This window comes from Simochromis diagramma, unplaced genomic scaffold, assembly GCF_900408965.1.
Source record: "Simochromis diagramma unplaced genomic scaffold, fSimDia1.1 OVJJ01000680.1, whole genome shotgun sequence".
Taxonomy (NCBI): Eukaryota; Metazoa; Chordata; class Actinopteri; order Cichliformes; family Cichlidae; genus Simochromis; species Simochromis diagramma.
Window position 1 is genome coordinate 1,761,460 of NW_024387470.1, and position 18,733 is coordinate 1,780,192.

At 40.8% G+C, this 18,733-nt stretch overlaps 1 protein-coding gene across 3 annotated transcripts in view; it reads left to right on the forward strand.

Annotated features, from left to right (window-relative positions):
• The window catches only part of LOC120723457 (potassium voltage-gated channel subfamily H member 7-like), a 73,591-nt gene that overhangs the window by 47,949 nt on the left and 6,909 nt on the right, over window positions 1-18,733 (forward strand). For 2 of the 3 annotated variants that reach the window (XM_040014878.1, XM_040014881.1), the window contains 8 exons: window positions 4,048-4,279; window positions 4,375-4,542; window positions 4,842-5,041; window positions 7,009-7,261; window positions 8,768-8,973; window positions 9,519-9,603; window positions 14,500-14,784; window positions 15,933-16,092. In XM_040014878.1, the coding sequence (XP_039870812.1) occupies window positions 4,048-4,279; window positions 4,375-4,542; window positions 4,842-5,041; window positions 7,009-7,261; window positions 8,768-8,973; window positions 9,519-9,603; window positions 14,500-14,784; window positions 15,933-16,092 (1,589 nt within the window). The remainder of the gene's footprint in view (window positions 1-4,047; window positions 4,280-4,374; window positions 4,543-4,841; window positions 5,042-7,008; window positions 7,262-8,767; window positions 8,974-9,518; window positions 9,604-14,499; window positions 14,785-15,932; window positions 16,093-18,733) is intronic. The other variant, XM_040014880.1, reaches the window with a different exon arrangement.

The following is an 18,733-nucleotide window of genomic DNA, read 5'->3' on the forward strand; positions in this document are numbered from 1 at the left end:
CAGTTTTTTGTTTTTTTGTTTTTTTGTTTGTTTTTTTTGTTTTTTGTTTTTTTTACACCATGAAGCTGCTGAGCATCAGTCCTGCCTTAGTTACCCCTGTGTCATCAGGCTACACTTTGGGCAGTCTTTTTTTTGAGATGTTATCTTGAATGCTTAGACTCCCAAACCAATCTGACACTTCATTTTCGCATCTGCTTCCCTCCGCTCTCTTTTCATCAGAGACAGACTCTACGGCCCCAGGCCATCCAAATCTTTAAAAAGGTCTGTGCCTGCCCAACAGCTCTGCTTGCAAGCAACTGTACATCTGAGGGAGATGGCATAGCAAACTCCCGCTGCTGAGAACGGGGAGCAGCAGAGGACATAATTACTAGCATGAGAATATACAAAAAAAATCTGATTAAATGAAACAATTTACAATTATTTGCACTCCAAAATAAAATTACATACATCAAGGTTCATTTAATATTTAATAGTAAGAAAACATTTTAAAGGAAATACAATATTCCAATCCTTTACTGCCCCAAACACATGCATTTCTCTTGTTTCTAGAGCGGGTCTGATTCCCAGCCCCTTCCTTGCATTTTCAAATCAATCCAGGAGCAAATCTGGCAATGCAGTCCATTGCAATGTGTGAAAATTCCAGGTTCCACGATACGCAAAGCAATACCTTCAAAAACACACATAAAATCAGGATATATCCAGGATTAAGGTGTGTATTAAGAGCAAGGTCCTGATCTGATGTCAGCCTACTGGTTTGCCAAGTCTTTATTTACCATTAGGTGTGTGTTTCTTTGAGGAAGTACATGGCTAGAGGCCACCAGTGAGTGGCGGGCAAGGAAAAAAGAGCAGACAGCTGAGCGACACCACAGCACAACATACGTCCTCATCATACAGCCAAATGACTTGTGCAGTGACAGGATGTGTTCTACTTACAATTTGCGTCCACAGCACACAGTGTCAGGATGAGGCAAAAAAAAAAAAAGTTGTATTTTTACCTCCTCCAATCAAGAGAAGCTGAAAATAACACATCCATGTACATTTTTAGCTCTGGTCTTTAAGGTGTGTTATTTTAGCTCACTGTGCAGAAACAGGAACTATTTTTAGCCCTAATTTCATGCACTTTTGTTGCCTGGAAACCACATCTGACAATGTGTTAAGAGTTTTGTTGGGTCTTTTCTGCTGATTTTATTGGGTGCATATTCCTGTGTGATATCCTGCTTTGATTGGACTTGGCTGCAGGCTGGCACACAAAAGAAAATGATGTGGCTTCGAATTTGCCTGCAGGACTTGTTTCAACTCCTCCATCATTTTCATATCAATGTCCTGTTGTGATAAGATCAGATAGTTTGCATATTATGTCCACATTCACATGGATATAGTGCCCACATTTGACACATTTGCAAACTATGGAGGATCCCTGAAAAAAGTGAACCTAAATCACAATTCAAATGTCATTCACCTGAAATTCTGGGCAGACCACTGTAAACCTGGAACAAAGCCAAAATGTCAGGGTGCGTGGGTGGTTACATACATCTCTTCCGTGCCTGGTAGTAAATTTACATAAACACTGTGCTTCCAGTGTGTCTAGCTACTTCATGACAGTTCCACAAAGTTGATCATATTACTGTATCTGCCCTTCTGAAAGAGACATTTATGATTACAAATATTAAATTAACCCTTTAAGGTCAAGTGAACAACACAAGCAAATCCTCTTTTCTATAACAGATGTCCTGTGAATATTTTCATGCAAATCAAGTGAGGCGTGTGTAATGGATTGCTTCCCGGCTTCACATTCTGTCTCCATTCAGAGGGTAAATGTGCATTGTTTTCCCTTTGGTTAAAGCAGACTGTACAAAAGTGCACTCCAACTCCATTATGCTGTAAAACCTGCAGCAACGGCTGTACTAAACAAAGAGAAAGGAGGCAGATTCGTTGTAACAGGCAGCCCCCTCAGTCTCGCTTGTGCACACAGGAAGAACAGACAGATTTGTACTTGAAATTTTTCTGCAACTGTTCACTCAGACAGTACTATAGTTGTGGATAATATGTTCTCTTTATAGATCACATGAAGAAGGGAAACATTTGGGTGATTATTGGTTTGTTCTGTGCCGTGCAGAGCTCTTGTCGGATAGAAGGAATGTGACCACTTTGAAGACAGAAAGTTATATCACACCCTTGGTTGACTCTTGGGTTTTAAAAGTGGCCAGGGGAGCCTGCAAAGCTACAGTGGCAGATGACCAGAGGGATATTTTCTGGGTATTTTTCATATAGTTTGTTCCTAATGTTAGCTTTAGCTTCACTCTTAGCCCCAAATGCATTCAACTTACTTTAAGATTTTTATCAATTTTACACATCATACAGCATGCACTGTGTCATCTGTGCAGGTCACTCAGAGTCACTTGCATGCTGGATAATTTGAAGCTCATCTGTTTCTATACAAGATTCATTCACTGTTCACTGTGTTGTCACTGAAAGGGAACACTGCAATGACAGATGGCTGTGATTTAGGGGTGAGATTGGAAGAATGGAGGCTCTTTAATGGACCCATCAGAAGCAGCTACAGCACTCTTCCTCACCATGATGTAGACGCACTCTTTCTCATCAGTCATTTGCTTTCAAAACAAAACAACAAACAACAAGCCCCCTTCTTACTTTTTAGTGCTTTGAATAATCAATGTCGTATTTGCTTTCACCTGCACAAGAGGTAATAAAACAATAGGCAAGCACAGAAGTGACGAAGCACAGTTACTAAGGTTTGTGCTTCTTTAAGGATATTAAGATAATTGCCAGGTGTGATAGGGAGTGGTTGGACCTATTAGCATTTTCTTGTACTGTGTTTACAGATTGCTCCACACTAATAGCCGCTCCACTCTCACGTTACACACTCTGTATTCATTGTGTCAAAAATGGGGACACATTGGCACACTGGCTTTGAGACTTTGATGGAGGTTCCAAGCTGCTGATATTTTTTGTTTTTTTAAGCTCATTTTGCCATCATCATATGTAGTTGTCGAAAAGGTTTTTTTTTTTTTTTCATCTGCCAACAGATGAATCACCAAAGCAACCTTCTCTCTTTCATACGCTTTTTTGGCATGCCAGTTAAGAAGCCAGATACTTACTGACATTTTATGATTTGTAGAGCTTGAGGCAGGGAAGTTGTGCTGACACCAAGGGATGCTGAGACCTTGAAAGATCTGTTTATACCAGCACGAATGATCTACTACTGTATGTTGCAAAAAGCTACACCATATGTTTTTGAGTCGGTAATAATGAGCCGAACATTCTCATAAACCCAACCCTAAACAAATGGTAGACAAATAATGAGTTCTCTTTGCTTGCAAAGATGTGACATACTTGAAGTTTGCCATCCCACATGTGTTTTGATCAGACCTGTGATCCCTTTTTTAACTTTTGAATTTTGACTTTGCTTTGTGGGGATGCTGAATAATGTTGGAAGGAAAGTAGCTAAAGATTACACACTGGTCAGAATCACTTATAAGCTTAACTAAACAGTGAGTGAACCTAATCACTGATGGACCGATAACCATTAGAGCCCAACTGATTTATTTGCAGACCGATATTATTAGCCATTATTAGCTTTTCAAGACTTTCATTTATAACCCCTGATAAATAAAAAGAGACGAGAGAAACGCCTTTTAGCCATGTTTTGAGTGTTGTATAATTTATCAATTTGCAAGTTCCCTGTTCTCAACAGGTAACGCCATAGTTCCCTATTTCCAACCGGGAACTGGTCCCTGTCGGAGATTAAATAAATAACTAAACATTACAAATGTTAGGAACTCTATTTGTGTTGCGTGAGCCTAAAAGAAAAAAAAAAAAAGGAAGTTTTAAATAGTAGGATTTTTTTTTTGAAATCCCTGAATACCTACACATCCCCAGATTTATCACCCAGTAGAATAAGGACATGAGTAAACTACCATCACTCCCTGTATCACATATTTTAGCACATTGTACCATGTACATATCCAAACGTAGAGTATTTAAAACACACAGATTTAAGTGAGCGTGCACTCCTCTGTTTTCCAGACTACCACTCTGATCGGTCTGCTAAAGACGGCCCGTCTCCTACGGCTTGTACGAGTGGCCCGTAAGCTGGACCGTTACTCAGAGTATGGTGCTGCTGTCCTCATGCTGCTCATGTGCATCTTTGCCCTCATTGCACACTGGTTGGCCTGCATCTGGTACGCAATTGGAAATGTGGAGAAGCCTTACCTGGAGCATAAAATTGGCTGGCTGGACAACCTGGGGGTGTCAATAGGTAATGTCTGTTGATGATAGTTCCTTCCCTCAGTTCTCTATTTTAAAGCTGAATTTAAAAGTAGGATAGAAAAATGATTATGTTGCATTTTACAGGGAAAAAATACAACTACAGTGACCCAAGCTCAGGTCCTTCCATCAAAGATAAGTATGTCACAGCACTCTACTTCACCTTCAGCAGTCTGACCAGCGTGGGCTTTGGGAACGTTTCCCCCAACACCAACTCTGAGAAGATCTTTTCCATATGTGTTATGCTCATTGGATGTGAGTGATAACTGAATGACAGCACATACAGACAGTTAGGAAAGACATAAAGCCAAACACTGAAACTAGTACTGTTTTCATTTTACATGAAAGATCCAATGTATTTTTTTAATATAAATAAATGCACTGTTAAAACCTGCTGATATAGCATAATTGGAACATAAAGGATTCAAAGTCCACATTCAGGACATCAGTTTGTGCATTTCTGGCAGTAGCAGCAACTCCCAAGGTAGGTGTTATGTATATGAAGAGATGAACCCATCTGTACTCAAAGGTCACCTCTATGGCTTCTCTCCCAGCTCTAATGTACGCCAGCATCTTTGGAAATGTGTCCGCCATCATCCAGAGGTTGTATTCAGGTACAGCCAGGTATCACCTCCAGATGCTGCGGGTCAAAGAATTCATCCGCTTCCACCAGATCCCAAACCCACTGAGGCAGAGGCTGGAGGAGTACTTCCAACACGCTTGGACGTACACTAACGGCATCGACATGAATATGGTACGAGAGGGATGGTGTTTGCACTGGTACGGAACTATAACAAAACTGGGATTGCTGTTGGGTTTTTCTCTCTGCTACTTCTTCTCCCCCTTTTTCAATTTCATTTCTGTGAGTTTGAAGTTTTGAACCCCATTTCTGCTGAGTTTCAACTATCTTGTTCTGAAAAACGCTCTTACCACATCAGTGTGAACCTATCTTGCTATGTCATTGGCATAGTGCAATGCTTCCATTATCCTGTGCAATGTTTAGCATTAACCAAGTGAATGAAAGCCACTGTTACTGTGTGTGCATACAGTAACTCAGGCTTTTGTCATCATGAACTGTTCATGGTACTTATATAAGTTTGTCTTTTCCATGTCTGCCTCATGTCAAATGGAATGACCCCACCACTCTGGTAAGAACAGGAGGTACATGTGCTAACACAATGTTTATACGGATGCTCCTCAGTCTTAGAGCTTCACCTAGCTGTGTCTGACATTAGTAGTGTAATGCTTTGTTAGTTTCTCCATGAGACCATCAAATACACTGTGTCAAGGTTTTATTAGTGCCCCAGACATGCATGTAATTAATGGACGTGTTCTGTTCATCAGGGTGTTACACAATTTACTGTGCATATATGGACATATAGCTATTTTGTACACAACTGTGGTGAAACCATACCACATATATTTTATCGACTTGTGCATGCCTTTATTAAGGAACACACACGTAATTCTTCATGTTTCTCACAGGCCCCAGTAATCGTCTATTGCATGTGGCCTGTCTTGAAGTTCCTTTTGCATGAAATCTGTGTATTCAAACACAACCCCATGATATTCATCTGGTACCAGAGAGAGTGAGTCAATCATGCCTGTGAGAGTGGGCACAGCCTCGCTGGGCACTGCCAGGTTTCCCTCCCACTGTGGGAGGCTTGGCTGCACGCTCCGCGGCAGCACCTGCGCTTGCCAAATGTTGTTCAATCTTTCCTTTCCAAATGTACTAATCAGTTTTTGTTGCGAGCAAAAAAAAAGCATGTCAGAGCCAGAAATCCTGTTCAGGCAACATTTCTTTTGCTGTGCTTGTGTCATTGTCTAAATGACAAAAAGAAGAAATGTCTTTGTGATGTCCAGTGAACTCAAAGCTAATTTTCAAGCCTTTCAGTCTATGAAAATGTACACTTATTAATAGTCAGTTCAAGTTGTCCTGGGATTTTTAGTTTTTTTTGTCAGTGGTCGCTGGGGTTTTTGTTTTTGTTTTTTTGGGGGGGGTTTATGTCTTTAGATGGTAAGTGCAAAATAAGTTTTAATTTTAGTCCAAAAATAATCGCCTCAGGTCACTTTTTACTGTAAGGTAAATACCGTACAATCGAGAGAAAAACCCCAACAGTGTTTTAACCAAACACCTGGTGACTGTGTAAAAGAAAAACTTCCTTTTAACAGAAGTTGAATGTGATGTCACTAGAAATGGTAATTGTAATGGTAAATGTGTAGGAATGCTTCACATTTTATCGGTTCAGTATTTTTTAAATGGTATTTGTTTTTTTTATCCTTTAACAACAAACAAAGGGTCAGAGTATTGAAAAAAAATTAATGAGCGTTACTGAGGTTAGTATTCTTAGAGGATTCTCATTATGTGAGTACATAAAGAAACAGACAGAAGACTTAAATGTCAAATCTGTGTTTTGACTTTGTGATTTCATTTATCTACAGCTTTAGTCTCTAAATGTTCTGTTTACCTCTTATTTTAAGCTCCTCAGAGGCTCACTAAAACAGTAAAAAGACATTGCAGACTATTTCTACTGCAGGGTTTTGAGAAGAAGGAAAGAGCACAAGTGGCAACTGTATTACATTTCTCTGGAAATCAAGTCAATTCGACCTACTGCTTCACCCCAAACCCAAAGTCATAAAATATAAGAAAAAAGAACATCACAGCTTACATAATATACTTCCTCAATACGTCTGACCATACACATGTGTGCTTTGACTCAGGTCCTGAAGGGTTTTCCAGAGTGCCTACAGGCGGATATCTGCCTCCACCTCAACAAGAATCTCCTCCAGGGCTGTAAAGCATTTCGCGGAGCCACCAAGGGCTGCCTTCGGGCCTTGGCCATGAGGTTTAAGACGACCCATGCGCCCCCTGGAGACACGCTAGTCCACAGTGGAGATGTACTTACAGCACTCTACTTTGTTTCCCGTGGCTCCATTGAAATCCTAAAGGATGACGTTGTGGTGGCCATCCTGGGTGGGTCTGCATTACTCATCTAAAGATTTACGTTAGATATGAATTGCATTCACATTAACAAACATTAACTTTAAAAGCAGCTATACAGTATATGCTTTAAGTTAGTGGCTTTTTCTCTTTTCCATCAACCACCTGCTGATTGTAGGTTTATATAGATGGATGTCAAACTTCTTGTCTTGTCTAAGTTTAACCAAAGAGCCAAAGTATAACATTTTGTTAATAATTGTTTTTGATTGGCTTTCAGCAACAGAAAAAACATTTTTTCTTCAAATCATACTCTCATGTCTGAGGGTTTGATGAATTCTAGTGCTGTTACAGCCAGCATGAGCTTTCACAGTGCAGTGCAAACTCGCTGACAACAATTCAGCATCCAAGTATGCAAACATCTAAATGTTCTTAATTAGTGAATAACATGTGAATCCAGCTGATGAGCCAGCTCAAAAACACTTTAAAAGGAACCTCAAAAGAGTATGACTGATAGTCCTGTCAGTCCAGTCTGGTTGGACTTGCCTGAGTACACCTCCATTAGTGTAGATGCAGGTGGGCCAGCTAAATGTGCTATAATAAGGCTGGGCTGGCAGCTGAGCTCCCTATCGGGTATGTTGTTTTAACTTCAAAGAAAATTCTGATTACTGCTCCCTCACAGGCATGCTCAAGATGAAGGGAGAGGACAGAACACAGTGGGGGGGTACATATAGTGGGATGAGGGTAACAGAGAATATGTGTTAATGGAAAAAAAAAAAAGGGCACAATTTCTTTCATATAGAGACAAATGACAAAAGAAATGTGGAGGGATGAGCGAGTGGGCAGGTTAGAGAGAAGAGAAGAGCAATAGAAAACGAAGAATGTGAAGTGACAGCGGAAGAAAAGAGAGTAGAGAAATTTTGTGTGGTTGTCAGCGTGGTGTGATGTAGTGCTTGATGACAGAAGCCGCATTCTGCTATCAACAGCTTCCAGATTTAATCACAGCAAATCTCATCTGGTCTCCCTGTTTCTCTCATCTCGGCTGTGGGCAGGTGTAGCCTGCTGAGCCTTTTATACGCTTGTTTTTCATTAAGGGCTCTTTTCACACAGCCAATAAGGTCTAGAGAAAGCACATGACACAATAGGGTTAGGATAAGCAAGGGCCATCACATGTAAGTCAGCACATTATCTGCGAGGGAAGTAGAGCAACACAAAAATAAGACAAAATGTAAATAAAATCTCATAAATCCATATTTTAGTCAATATGAAACAAAGTTTGATTGTTATCATTTTAAGAAAAACAGGTGGAGGAACATTTTCTAATTAGCTTAATTTGTAGCTCAGGTTTGGTTATAAGAAAAGCATCAGAGGGAGAGTTTCTTAGGCAGAGGTTCCCCAGTCTGCAAAACACTGCATCTACAAGTTATATATGCTATGTTCTCCAGTAACTTTAATTTAATTTCTTCTGCCAAAAATAAATGTCCTTCATAAGCTGAAAGATGGCACTTCCTGTGTCAACCTCCCCACTTGTTTCTTCTTTAGGCAAAAATGACATCTTCGGAGAAATGATACACCTGTACGCAAAGCCGGGGAAATCCTGCGCAGACGTGCGGGCGCTAAGTTATTGTGACCTGCAAACCATTCAGAGGGAGGACATTCTGGAGGTGCTGGACATGTATCCAGAATTCGCGGACCACTTCTTCACTAACCTGGAGCTCACGTTTGACCTCCGTGATGAAAATGCAAAGGTAACTTAAATAAGGCTGGCCCCACCGATTATAGCGATATAGGCTTTCATATTCAGTTCTATTTTAGAGAAATTTCTGTAATCGCTCATTTGCTGGAAGACAAGAATAAGAGAGTACTAATCGCTGGACAGAAGACATGATGTGGGAGGTTGTAATAACGCGTTAAGTGAGAGAGCAGCATCGTGTGTGTGTGTGTGTGTGAATCCAAATGAGCTAGTTTTATCTTTTAAAAAGAGAGCTGGGAGTGCACTTTGTGTTGACCTTTGGTTATTTATTTAGAGAACTGGAAAGCAGAGAGGGACGCAGAGCAGAGGTGACACATGAGAAGAGCGTGCTAGGATTACAACAAAAACAGCAGAGACATGGTGTTCCAACAAGACAGGCAGGAGTTTATATTGCTTAGTTAAGGAAGCTTGTTGTTTTAATACCAACACAATTTTTGTGCTTCTAACATTTTTACTTCTAGAACAACAGAGGCGAGTGACACAGATATGACACAGACTTTTTACACTGGTTCAGTCTAATCATACATCATCTCTTTATAGGTGACCTACTCACAAGAAAATGATTCTAACATGGATGACTCCAAGTGTCGAAAACGGGTCTCATACAGAAGGAAATCCTCCACAGGTCAGCGTGATGCACAAAAGCACTACTGTTGGTGGTTTTAAATGGGAAACCCTGTTTATTTTGCATCTGGATAACCAGCACACATGCTGTTTACTGTTTACTGTTACCATAGCAGTGCCATTTATTCAGCCAGCTAACACCTCAGACCTGCTGCACCCTCATTTAAATATTCCTCAGAAACATGCTGCCAAAACTGATACATGGATGGTATTATCTTGGCCTCCAGTAAGGTAAGTTATAAGGAGCAGTGCCTAAAAGTCGTTCCTGACCATGTAACAAGTCTCTAGTAACAACTTTAAAATGCAGAATATTGAAAAAATTAGAAATGGCTCTGCACAGAAAGTCCACATTAGCTAGTCTTCCTTTGCTTTTTGTAAAATCCAGAAAACCCATTTAAAATCCTCATAGAATCCATCTGATCTTTCAGGCCCTCTATCTTAAACACCTCATAGTACCATGTTATCCTTACAGAGCACTCGTCAATACGCCTGCACGGCTTACTTGTGGTTCCCGCAGTTTCTAAAAGAAGAAGGGGAGGCAGAGCCTTCAACTATAAGTTGTCTCCTCTGTGGAAACGGCTCCCAGTTTGGGTTCAGGAGACAGACAGTGTCATAAAGCTTATAATTAGGATTGGATCAGGTGCCTGAACCATTTTTAGTTATTCAGGTTTTAGATGTGTCCTTGATCCAACACAGCTGACTTAAATGGCTAAATTACCTCCTCAACATATCTTGAAGTTCTCCAGAGGACTGGTTTAAATGATTCAGGTGTGTTGACCCAGGGTGAGATCTAAAACCTGCAGGACACTGGACCTGGAGGCCTGGAGTTCGACACCCCTGGGCTATAGGCTTGGACTTCCAGAAGATTGTGCGTGTTTGTTTTGTCTTGTTACCTGCTTGTTGTTGTTGGTGGTTGCTCTTTGTTCAGCTTGTCTTTCTCCTTATGACTCACCTGGCCTCAGCAGGTGACAGCACCTACCTGAGCCTGGCTATGCTGGAAGTCTTCCTGTTAAAACAGAGTTTTCCTAATACTCCTGCCCTGTTCCTCACCGGGGATTGTCAGATTAATGACAGAGTAATGTGAACATTCTCTCAGTTTTAATTTATTTACTTTCATTTGATCAACTTCTGAAAACTTAGTCATAAATTTTACATATAAAATCTGACAATCACTTTAAACTGTAAGTCTAAAGTCTGCAAATTCTTTTCACTGTTTTAGACACAGATCTGTTTGGACTTGTGTAAAAGAGAGACACACAGCATGTAAATCTGCCAAATCAAATATGGAACTACCTGCTGAGGTGACCCTTGTGAGTAAGGGAGCATCTGAAAGTAGCTTTTATTAATAATTAACAGTGAGCCTGTCATCCGAGCAACAGCAGCTGCAATTATGGATCTTATGACTAAATGACCAAAGTTTGGGTATTGAATTGTCAGCATAATTTGAGAGAAATGATCTCCAAAACCACTGTTACACTCTCTGTTTAGCATTATTTCATGGTTGTTTTTTTTTTCTGTGACTGATGTTTCACATACCTGTACCTATCACAGAGACTCACATTCAAATGAAGTCATTTTCCTATACATGTACCTGTGCACAGAGCCTAGGTGGAGCTGAGTGTGAAGCCTTTCTCAGACCTATTTTTATCACATCTATATTGTATCCAGAAAGATTCCAGCATTTTTTTTTTTTTAAGTGGATTGAAACCACATTTGGACATTTCTAGAGAAGTGTGTCAGTGTGGATGCTAAAGTCAGTTTACAAAGCGTCTTTTGTCATGCAAAACACAGGACGCAAAGGACAAGGTACACATGCAGAGCTGCTTACTTATTACACTGTTACCATAGCAACTCATTCAGATAGCCGGGCGACATGTAGACACACAAATCCAATCTGATCACTTAACCAAATAACAGTATGGAAACTGTGCCTTAAAAGGAAGACAGCAGGCAAATCAGAGTTGCCTGATGTCTTAGCAAAGCATGTGACCTCCCTGTGTCAGGTCAGAAACTCATGAGGGCTAATGAGAATGAATTTTGGGTGATGTGTTTTTCAATGCTTTGGATGTGTTGAATGTCTTCAAGAATTCAACATTTAGTTATCACACGGTGGCCTTTTGGCACACCGTCCACTCTGTAGGAAGTCATGGTGACCTTAGCTGCGAATTCGGTTTTTCCTACAAACATTTTTGATTCTCAGGACAGTATTTTAAATAAACAGGTCTACGCAACGATGCCTCCAGGTGGTGTTTGAGTTACACTGAAGCCCACTGATGCTCCATTTAACTTGCCAAAGCTGCGCTTCCTCATTCCTAGCCCCTTCTCATGAATGTGTGCTGACTCAAGTGCAATGACAGCCTCAATGTTAATAAAAGGGGAGGTTTATAAAATAAAAAAAAGCTTATTTTCAGAAAAGATACTTTAATAAAGAATGTTTGCTTACAGTTAGGCTGGGTTATATTAGGTTTCTTTGTGCAGTCATGCTCAATCATACAAACTGAAAGCAATTCTCTGAACCTTCCTATTTGCTGCGGCACTGTTAATGCATTGTGAAAGTGCGCGGCACTGACAAGCTGGACTTGTTTTGTACTTTTCTGAAGCTCACACATGACAGAATTTAAAATACAGAGAAGTCTAAACAATTTCATTAAACTACATTAATTAATCCATCTTTTGTCACTGTCACTGGCAACAACATACAAAAAGAGAACCTCAACAATCTGACAGACCATTTTAACAGGAAGAGGCCTCTGGCTAAACCAGGCTCAGGGAGGTGCAGCCATATGTTGAGTGGTTGGAGTGAGGGGGAAGAGATGAGTGGAAAGAAGAGCACAGAGAGGCTACAAACAACAAATGGGGAAAATGGGGGGAGGTGAGAATAGATAAGTGCTCAGTGCATCTCCCAGCAGAACCTATAGTAGCATAACTTGTTTGGATATCCAGATCCAGACTTATATGGGCTCAAAATGTGGTCAAAAATATTTTGTACTTGTAAATCGGTTTTGTACTTGTAAATCAGGATTTGTATGTGCAAAAAAATTGTGTGCGTAAAAAAGATTTGTATGTGTAAAAAAGATTTGTGTGTGGACTTAGCCAAAAAAAACCCTGCAAGTTACAAGTACGAATTTTGACCCTATTTTTCTTTCCTTTCATCTGATTGGTGAATGTCATGTCAATCACAAATGTAACAATCCAATCAGAGAACAGATGGGTTTGGCTGTCTGAGGGGTGCTTTTTTGAACTGCAGGTCCTTGAACGGTAATACAGTTTGAAGCTGGAGGATCTCTATATATCCGATAGCAGCTAGGTCCACTAACTTTCAGTAGCTGTTGAAAGGATAAAGTTGTGGTATATCAGTGGTTAGAAATACCATTATTACTTTAGGATTAGTTTAACACAAAGTCAGGGCTGACCCGGGACCATTGCTGTGAGTCACAGTGCGCAGCATAAAAATCCTTTCACATCGGCAGGATGTGCTGCTAATGCTAACTGCTAACTAAAAGCAAAGGATCCAGAATTTGTTGCGCTGGCTGCTGGGCTCTGTGGGTTTTTGCAGCAGCTCTACCTGTACTAGATGCACCTGCTCCTTGTCTTTTCTATCTCTGACTTTATGTCCTCTACAAGAGTTTCTGGGTTTTTTTGCTAGTTCTTCAAATGTTCAATAACAACATCTATGCTAATTCATAACGAAGAAAGCTTTGTAATGAAGACTGTCATTTCCAAAACACTGCCCGCCCCCACCCTGCGGTCCGCAGTGGTGTTGAAAAGGCTGTGGAAGTCCCTATATTAAACACGTAGACCTGTGACACAAAAATCACCAAACTCAGACGACCACAGACTGTTTTCCTTCGTGGTGATGAAGGAAAACTCTGGGTTGGCATGTAAAAGGGCATTTATTCCCTTCAAAGACCTGCAGTTCAAAAAAAGCGCCCCTCAGACAGCCAAACCCATCTGTTCTCTGATTGGATTGTTACATTTGTGATTGACATGACATTCACCAATCAGATGAAAGGAAGAAAAATAGGGTCAAAATTCGTACTTGTAACTTGCAGGGTTTTTTTTGGCTAAGTCCACACACAAATCTTTTTTACACACACACAATTTTTTTTTTTTTACACATACAAATCCTGATTTACAAGTACAAAACCGATTTACAAGTACAAAATATTTATGACCACATTTTGAGCCCATAGACTTACTCATCATAACCTGTAGGAAAAAGAAGAGTTTAAAGCTTAATATGAAAAGTAGGGAGCATGTCTGTCTCTTAAATCCAAACTGGGAGCTAGTTTCACAGAAAAGAGATCCAGTAGCTGAAGGCGCTGCCTCCTAGTCGACTGTAAAATAAAATACACAAACAAGTCTGCAGTATGAGAGTGAAGAGTTCTTCTGGCAACAGTTGATACTAAGAGATTTTAAAAATATAATGCTTCATCATCATTCAGTACTTCGTACGTGAAGTGGAATATCTTTAATTTAATCTAATTGGTCACCATGGTTACGAGTCCTCTGTCACTGGTGTCACCATCTCACAGTATAACACAAGTAGGGACAGAGAAAGTAGCTAATGGTCCGTTTCACAGTCTAGCAGCTGGCATATCTTGCCTGCATCCATCAGGTGTGAAGATTTAGACCTCACTTCAGTTTAGTGAACATGAGCTTTTGATTCCATTCATTACTGCTGAACAAGCTTGCCTTGTAAACACACATTTGGAACACATTATGATATAATGCACAACATTAACAGGCTAGATTGTGCTTTAACATTGTTTGTCCTCACTTTAATCCCAAAGCAAGACACGTGCTACTGTTGTCAGATAACAAAGGCAACCCCCACATCCCCAGAGGAAGTCAGTGTTCCCCCAGCAGGTTTCCTGACTGCACTTTGTGCCTGTAGGCTCCCACAACCAGGACAACAAGGAGACTGCGGTCACCTACTGCAACACAAAGCAGACGGGGCAGATCTATGCTTCCTCGGCAGCTGAGAAGAGGAGAGAGTCTGCTGAGGAGGGAGAGGATGATGAGGAGGAAGAGGAAGGCAGGGAGGAGGAAGAGGAGCAGAGGCCCTTGTGTTCTGGTGTGCTGGGCTACCCGGTGGTAAGGGACCACGCCCTGGGCCTTGGGTTGAACAGTGCTTCCAGTACACAGGCTGGAGACAACGCACAGAACCAGGAATACAAAGGTGACAGAGATGTCAGATGTATTTGTTCCTACAAATGAAGAGGAGTTTTTTTTTTTTGTTTTTTTGTTTTTTTTTATCTCTCCATCAAGTAACAAGAGATTAGTCTTTATTTCTGTCCTGTCATTCAAATAAATGTTTTTTTTCTAACAAAAACCAAGTGGATAAAACACTAAAAAAACCATCTGGGAAATTACTGACATTGTTCAAATACACAGTTTCCTGTAAATCTGGGTTTTTTTTCCCCTGTAAAGGTTGACACCAGAATAAGTAATTAACTTAGAAGCTCATTTTCAAGAATTCAAAAAACCCCAGTTAAAAAAGCCTGAGGGGAGGATTGTCACATCTATTAAAAATCCCAAAAAGGATTATGTGTCATGTTGAAACCTAAAACCAACTCAGTAATAAAATGTAAGAGGATTTTATCCAGCACTTGGCTCGGGACACCCTTGTGACTGTAGGTTCGGGCCAAACTGAAGGATCTGTTGGAAACATGTTGTTAATGTGAATGTTGTTAATAGGACTGTACCGGCTGTAAAGGCGCAGCAAACCGATACAGAATCCTCCTATGCATTCCAATGCAGATGCAGCTTCCACATAAACAGCTGCATCTGACTTCATTTGATCTGCACTCTCAGTAGTCAGCTGCAGTCACCTTAAATCCTCCATAAATTGGTTTAGTATAAACACACGCACAGGGCGCTCCTGCATTTTAACTGTAAGTCAAACTCAGCAGGATTCCACACTGACGTGGGAAATCTGTGTCAGTGTGTTGGTTTGATAATATCCCACAATTCAGATGTTACAGCTGTAAGAGGATTTCTTCTGGAGAGCAGAGTGATATTGATTCTTACAAACTGGCGAGAGAAATGCACAGGAAATGTCAATTTAATCTCTAGCAAAAACCCAAAAGAGAGGCAGAAAAATCCCACTGAGGTTGTGATGCAAGCTGGGGTCAGATGGGTGTTTTCCTCTCCAGTGTAAATGTCAGGAATCAGAAGGTGGTAAGCTGCTTGGAGCTCAGTAAAGCTAAATGATGAGAGGGCACAGCACATACAGTGCTTTCCCTGAGAAACCATTCTAATAACACAGTTTCTTGTGCACGCGTGTGTATGCGTATTCATCTCTGCTTGCATTGTCTTTCCCTCCAGAGCTCCACCCTGACGAGTGGGTGCATCAGCATCCCGGTGAGGCTGCAGAGGAGTCGGCTCACTGCCAGGAAACACCAGCTAGGGAGGATGACAGTGACACAGAGCTCACCTATGGAGAGGTGGAGCAACGTCTAGACTTGCTGCAGCAGCACCTCAACAGGTGCGCAAGGGCAAAGGGGAAGGGTTTTGAAACAGCTTGTTGGTCATGTCAAACCAAAAGACTGCAAATGCTTTGTATCGTCAACACTCAGGATTACGTTGATACAGAGGCTTCAGGCAACTTTAGCGGCTAAACTCAATAGTGAATTTCTAAATGCGATATAGCAACAGCAGCAGGAAAAGACCAGTTTCAGTCAATGCTGGAGCTGAAGCTGAACGTCCCTGCAAAAGTCTGCTGAGCAGAATGGAACATGATGTCAGTCCTAAACACGTTACTATCTACATATATAAGTATATATAGCATAAGTATATATTTTTTTTCATTTTTCATTTCATTTATCATTAATCACCCAAACATGCTGCACATCCTTTCCAACTCAAGTGCTCTGCCTAGCCAGGCAGTAAAAGTCCTTTTCGCCTTCATTAGTGCCTAGGATCACATAGAAGTCACTGCAAGCCTTCTGTCTCCATTCTTCAACTCTCTGACTACTCAACTTATTCTTAGCTAACCTATTTCTTTGAATACATTCCTGCACTTCTCCATTTCCCCACCAAGTACACCAAACAGCTTCTTGGCAGCTGTTTGGTGTACTTTAGCTGTACTTTCCCACTCATCGGTAACACTTCCCTACAAACCAGAGCAGGTCTCTCTCCCTGAACTGTGCATACGATTCTTTCATCCTCAGCTTTATTTGTACTTGCTTCCTCTTCTTAATATACAGTAATTTCCTATAGACTACCGTCTGATGCTAACTAGCAACATTGTCCCCTGACATAACTTTGCAGTCTTCTCTTTCGGATTCCCCTTCTGCATAAGATGTAATCCACCTGTGTTTAACTTCCTTCATTCTTAGGTCACCCTATGTTTCTCCCTTTGTGTTTACAGCCATTTCTGTCCATTTCACAAAATCCACTACCATCTGTCTTTCTCGATTTCTCACTATAGCTATACAACATGCCCTCATCACCTCTGTTCCTTTCATCTACATGTCTATTGACGTCCACTCCAATCACCACTCTTTCGCCCATGGGAACAGTCTCTACTGCTTCATCCAACTTACTCTAGAATTCCTTCTTCTAACTGACATATTCAACCTGTGACACTGACAACATTCAGCATCACCCCTTAAATTTCTGGGTTCAAACTCATGATTCTGTCTGCAACCCTCTTCACGGTCACATTATTCACATACTTTTCCTTCAAGTTGACCCCCTTCTCCATTTCTCTTCCTATGTAGACCACGCATTTTGATCTCTTCTACTTTTTTTGCATTGTTGAAACCACTCATAGCTCATTTTTATACCAGAAAGCTAGCTTTCTCAGTTAATCCCATAAAAACTATACCACATCATTGTTCTGGGGAGCAACTGCCAAATCACGGATGTCCTGTTTTTAAATAAAGGAACAAAGAAAAATGCACCAATATGTAAACTTTCAGGCTAAATTCACATTTTGAACAGTTTTGGTTAAAACTTAAACTAATCTATTGGTCAGTACTACTGGCCAATCAGATTTACCATCACTAGTCAATGTTACAGGAGCTAAATCAGTGGAATGCTATTTCAGGATTTTTCAGGCACTTAACCTTTGGATTACTAAAGACACCTCCGGGATCATGTTTGACTCAATTTTCTATAATAGGCTTTGTATTTTTCAGCAGCTTCTTTGAGAGCTAGCCATGTGAATCACATAATTCTGCCTATAATTGGCTAAAACTTGCATACACATTTTAGGCCAGACACCCACTGCAGCTGTGTTAATGCAGAGAGTGGACCATGTGAGCAGCTGGTGTGATTCTGGGCTGGTGCACTGATACAGATGAGGGGGAGGAAGACAGTTAGCGACTGTCTATTTATAGCACAGAGCCACAAGATACAGACAAATTGCAAGGGTTACGACGTCATCATACGAGGTTTGGTTTGTGGAAGTCACAGTAAAGTTGCCAATTGAAGGAGATGGCATTTGTTAGCAACTGTCTCGCAAATCTCACATGAAGTAATGAATTGAAGGGAGGAACTACTTGAGTTTCTTCAATATTCTGCTCACTGCCTCTCGGTAGAAATGCTGGTCTCATCACTGCTGAATACCTTTCAGCCATTTATGCTGATTCAGTTGATGGGCAGGCTTGGCCACCGCACCACCAACCCTCATTTACCCTCACAGCAGAACCGAGACAAAGTGTTTACTTCCACTCTGTCAGGTGAGTGGGGGTTTTTTCACCCAGAGGACAAAGTACCAATGTGCTCGAGTCTGCACTGGAAAGCTTCTGTTTTGCTCGCTGTGTTTACTGACTCTCTTTATTTTGTACTGAAGGACAGAAAAGGAGTGTGTAAGCAGGGGGAAAAGAGGTGATTCATCACCTAACACCCTGTGGCTCGTGATGTAACTTGGTGCATAAGGTGATGCAGCGATCTCCAGGAGAAATGAAAAACAGTTCATTTTTATAGAGTATTTCATACTTTCAAGTGCAGATATCACAGAATCAGGTTCAAAATCGGCACAACAGTGAGGGAACTGAGCACTGGGAGCACTTCTTCATTATCTACTACTTCACATTTCCACTTCATTTTAGAGGGAATTACTATACTTTTTACTAGCGAATATCTTTAGCACACAACTCAGAATATTTGAATTATCTTTC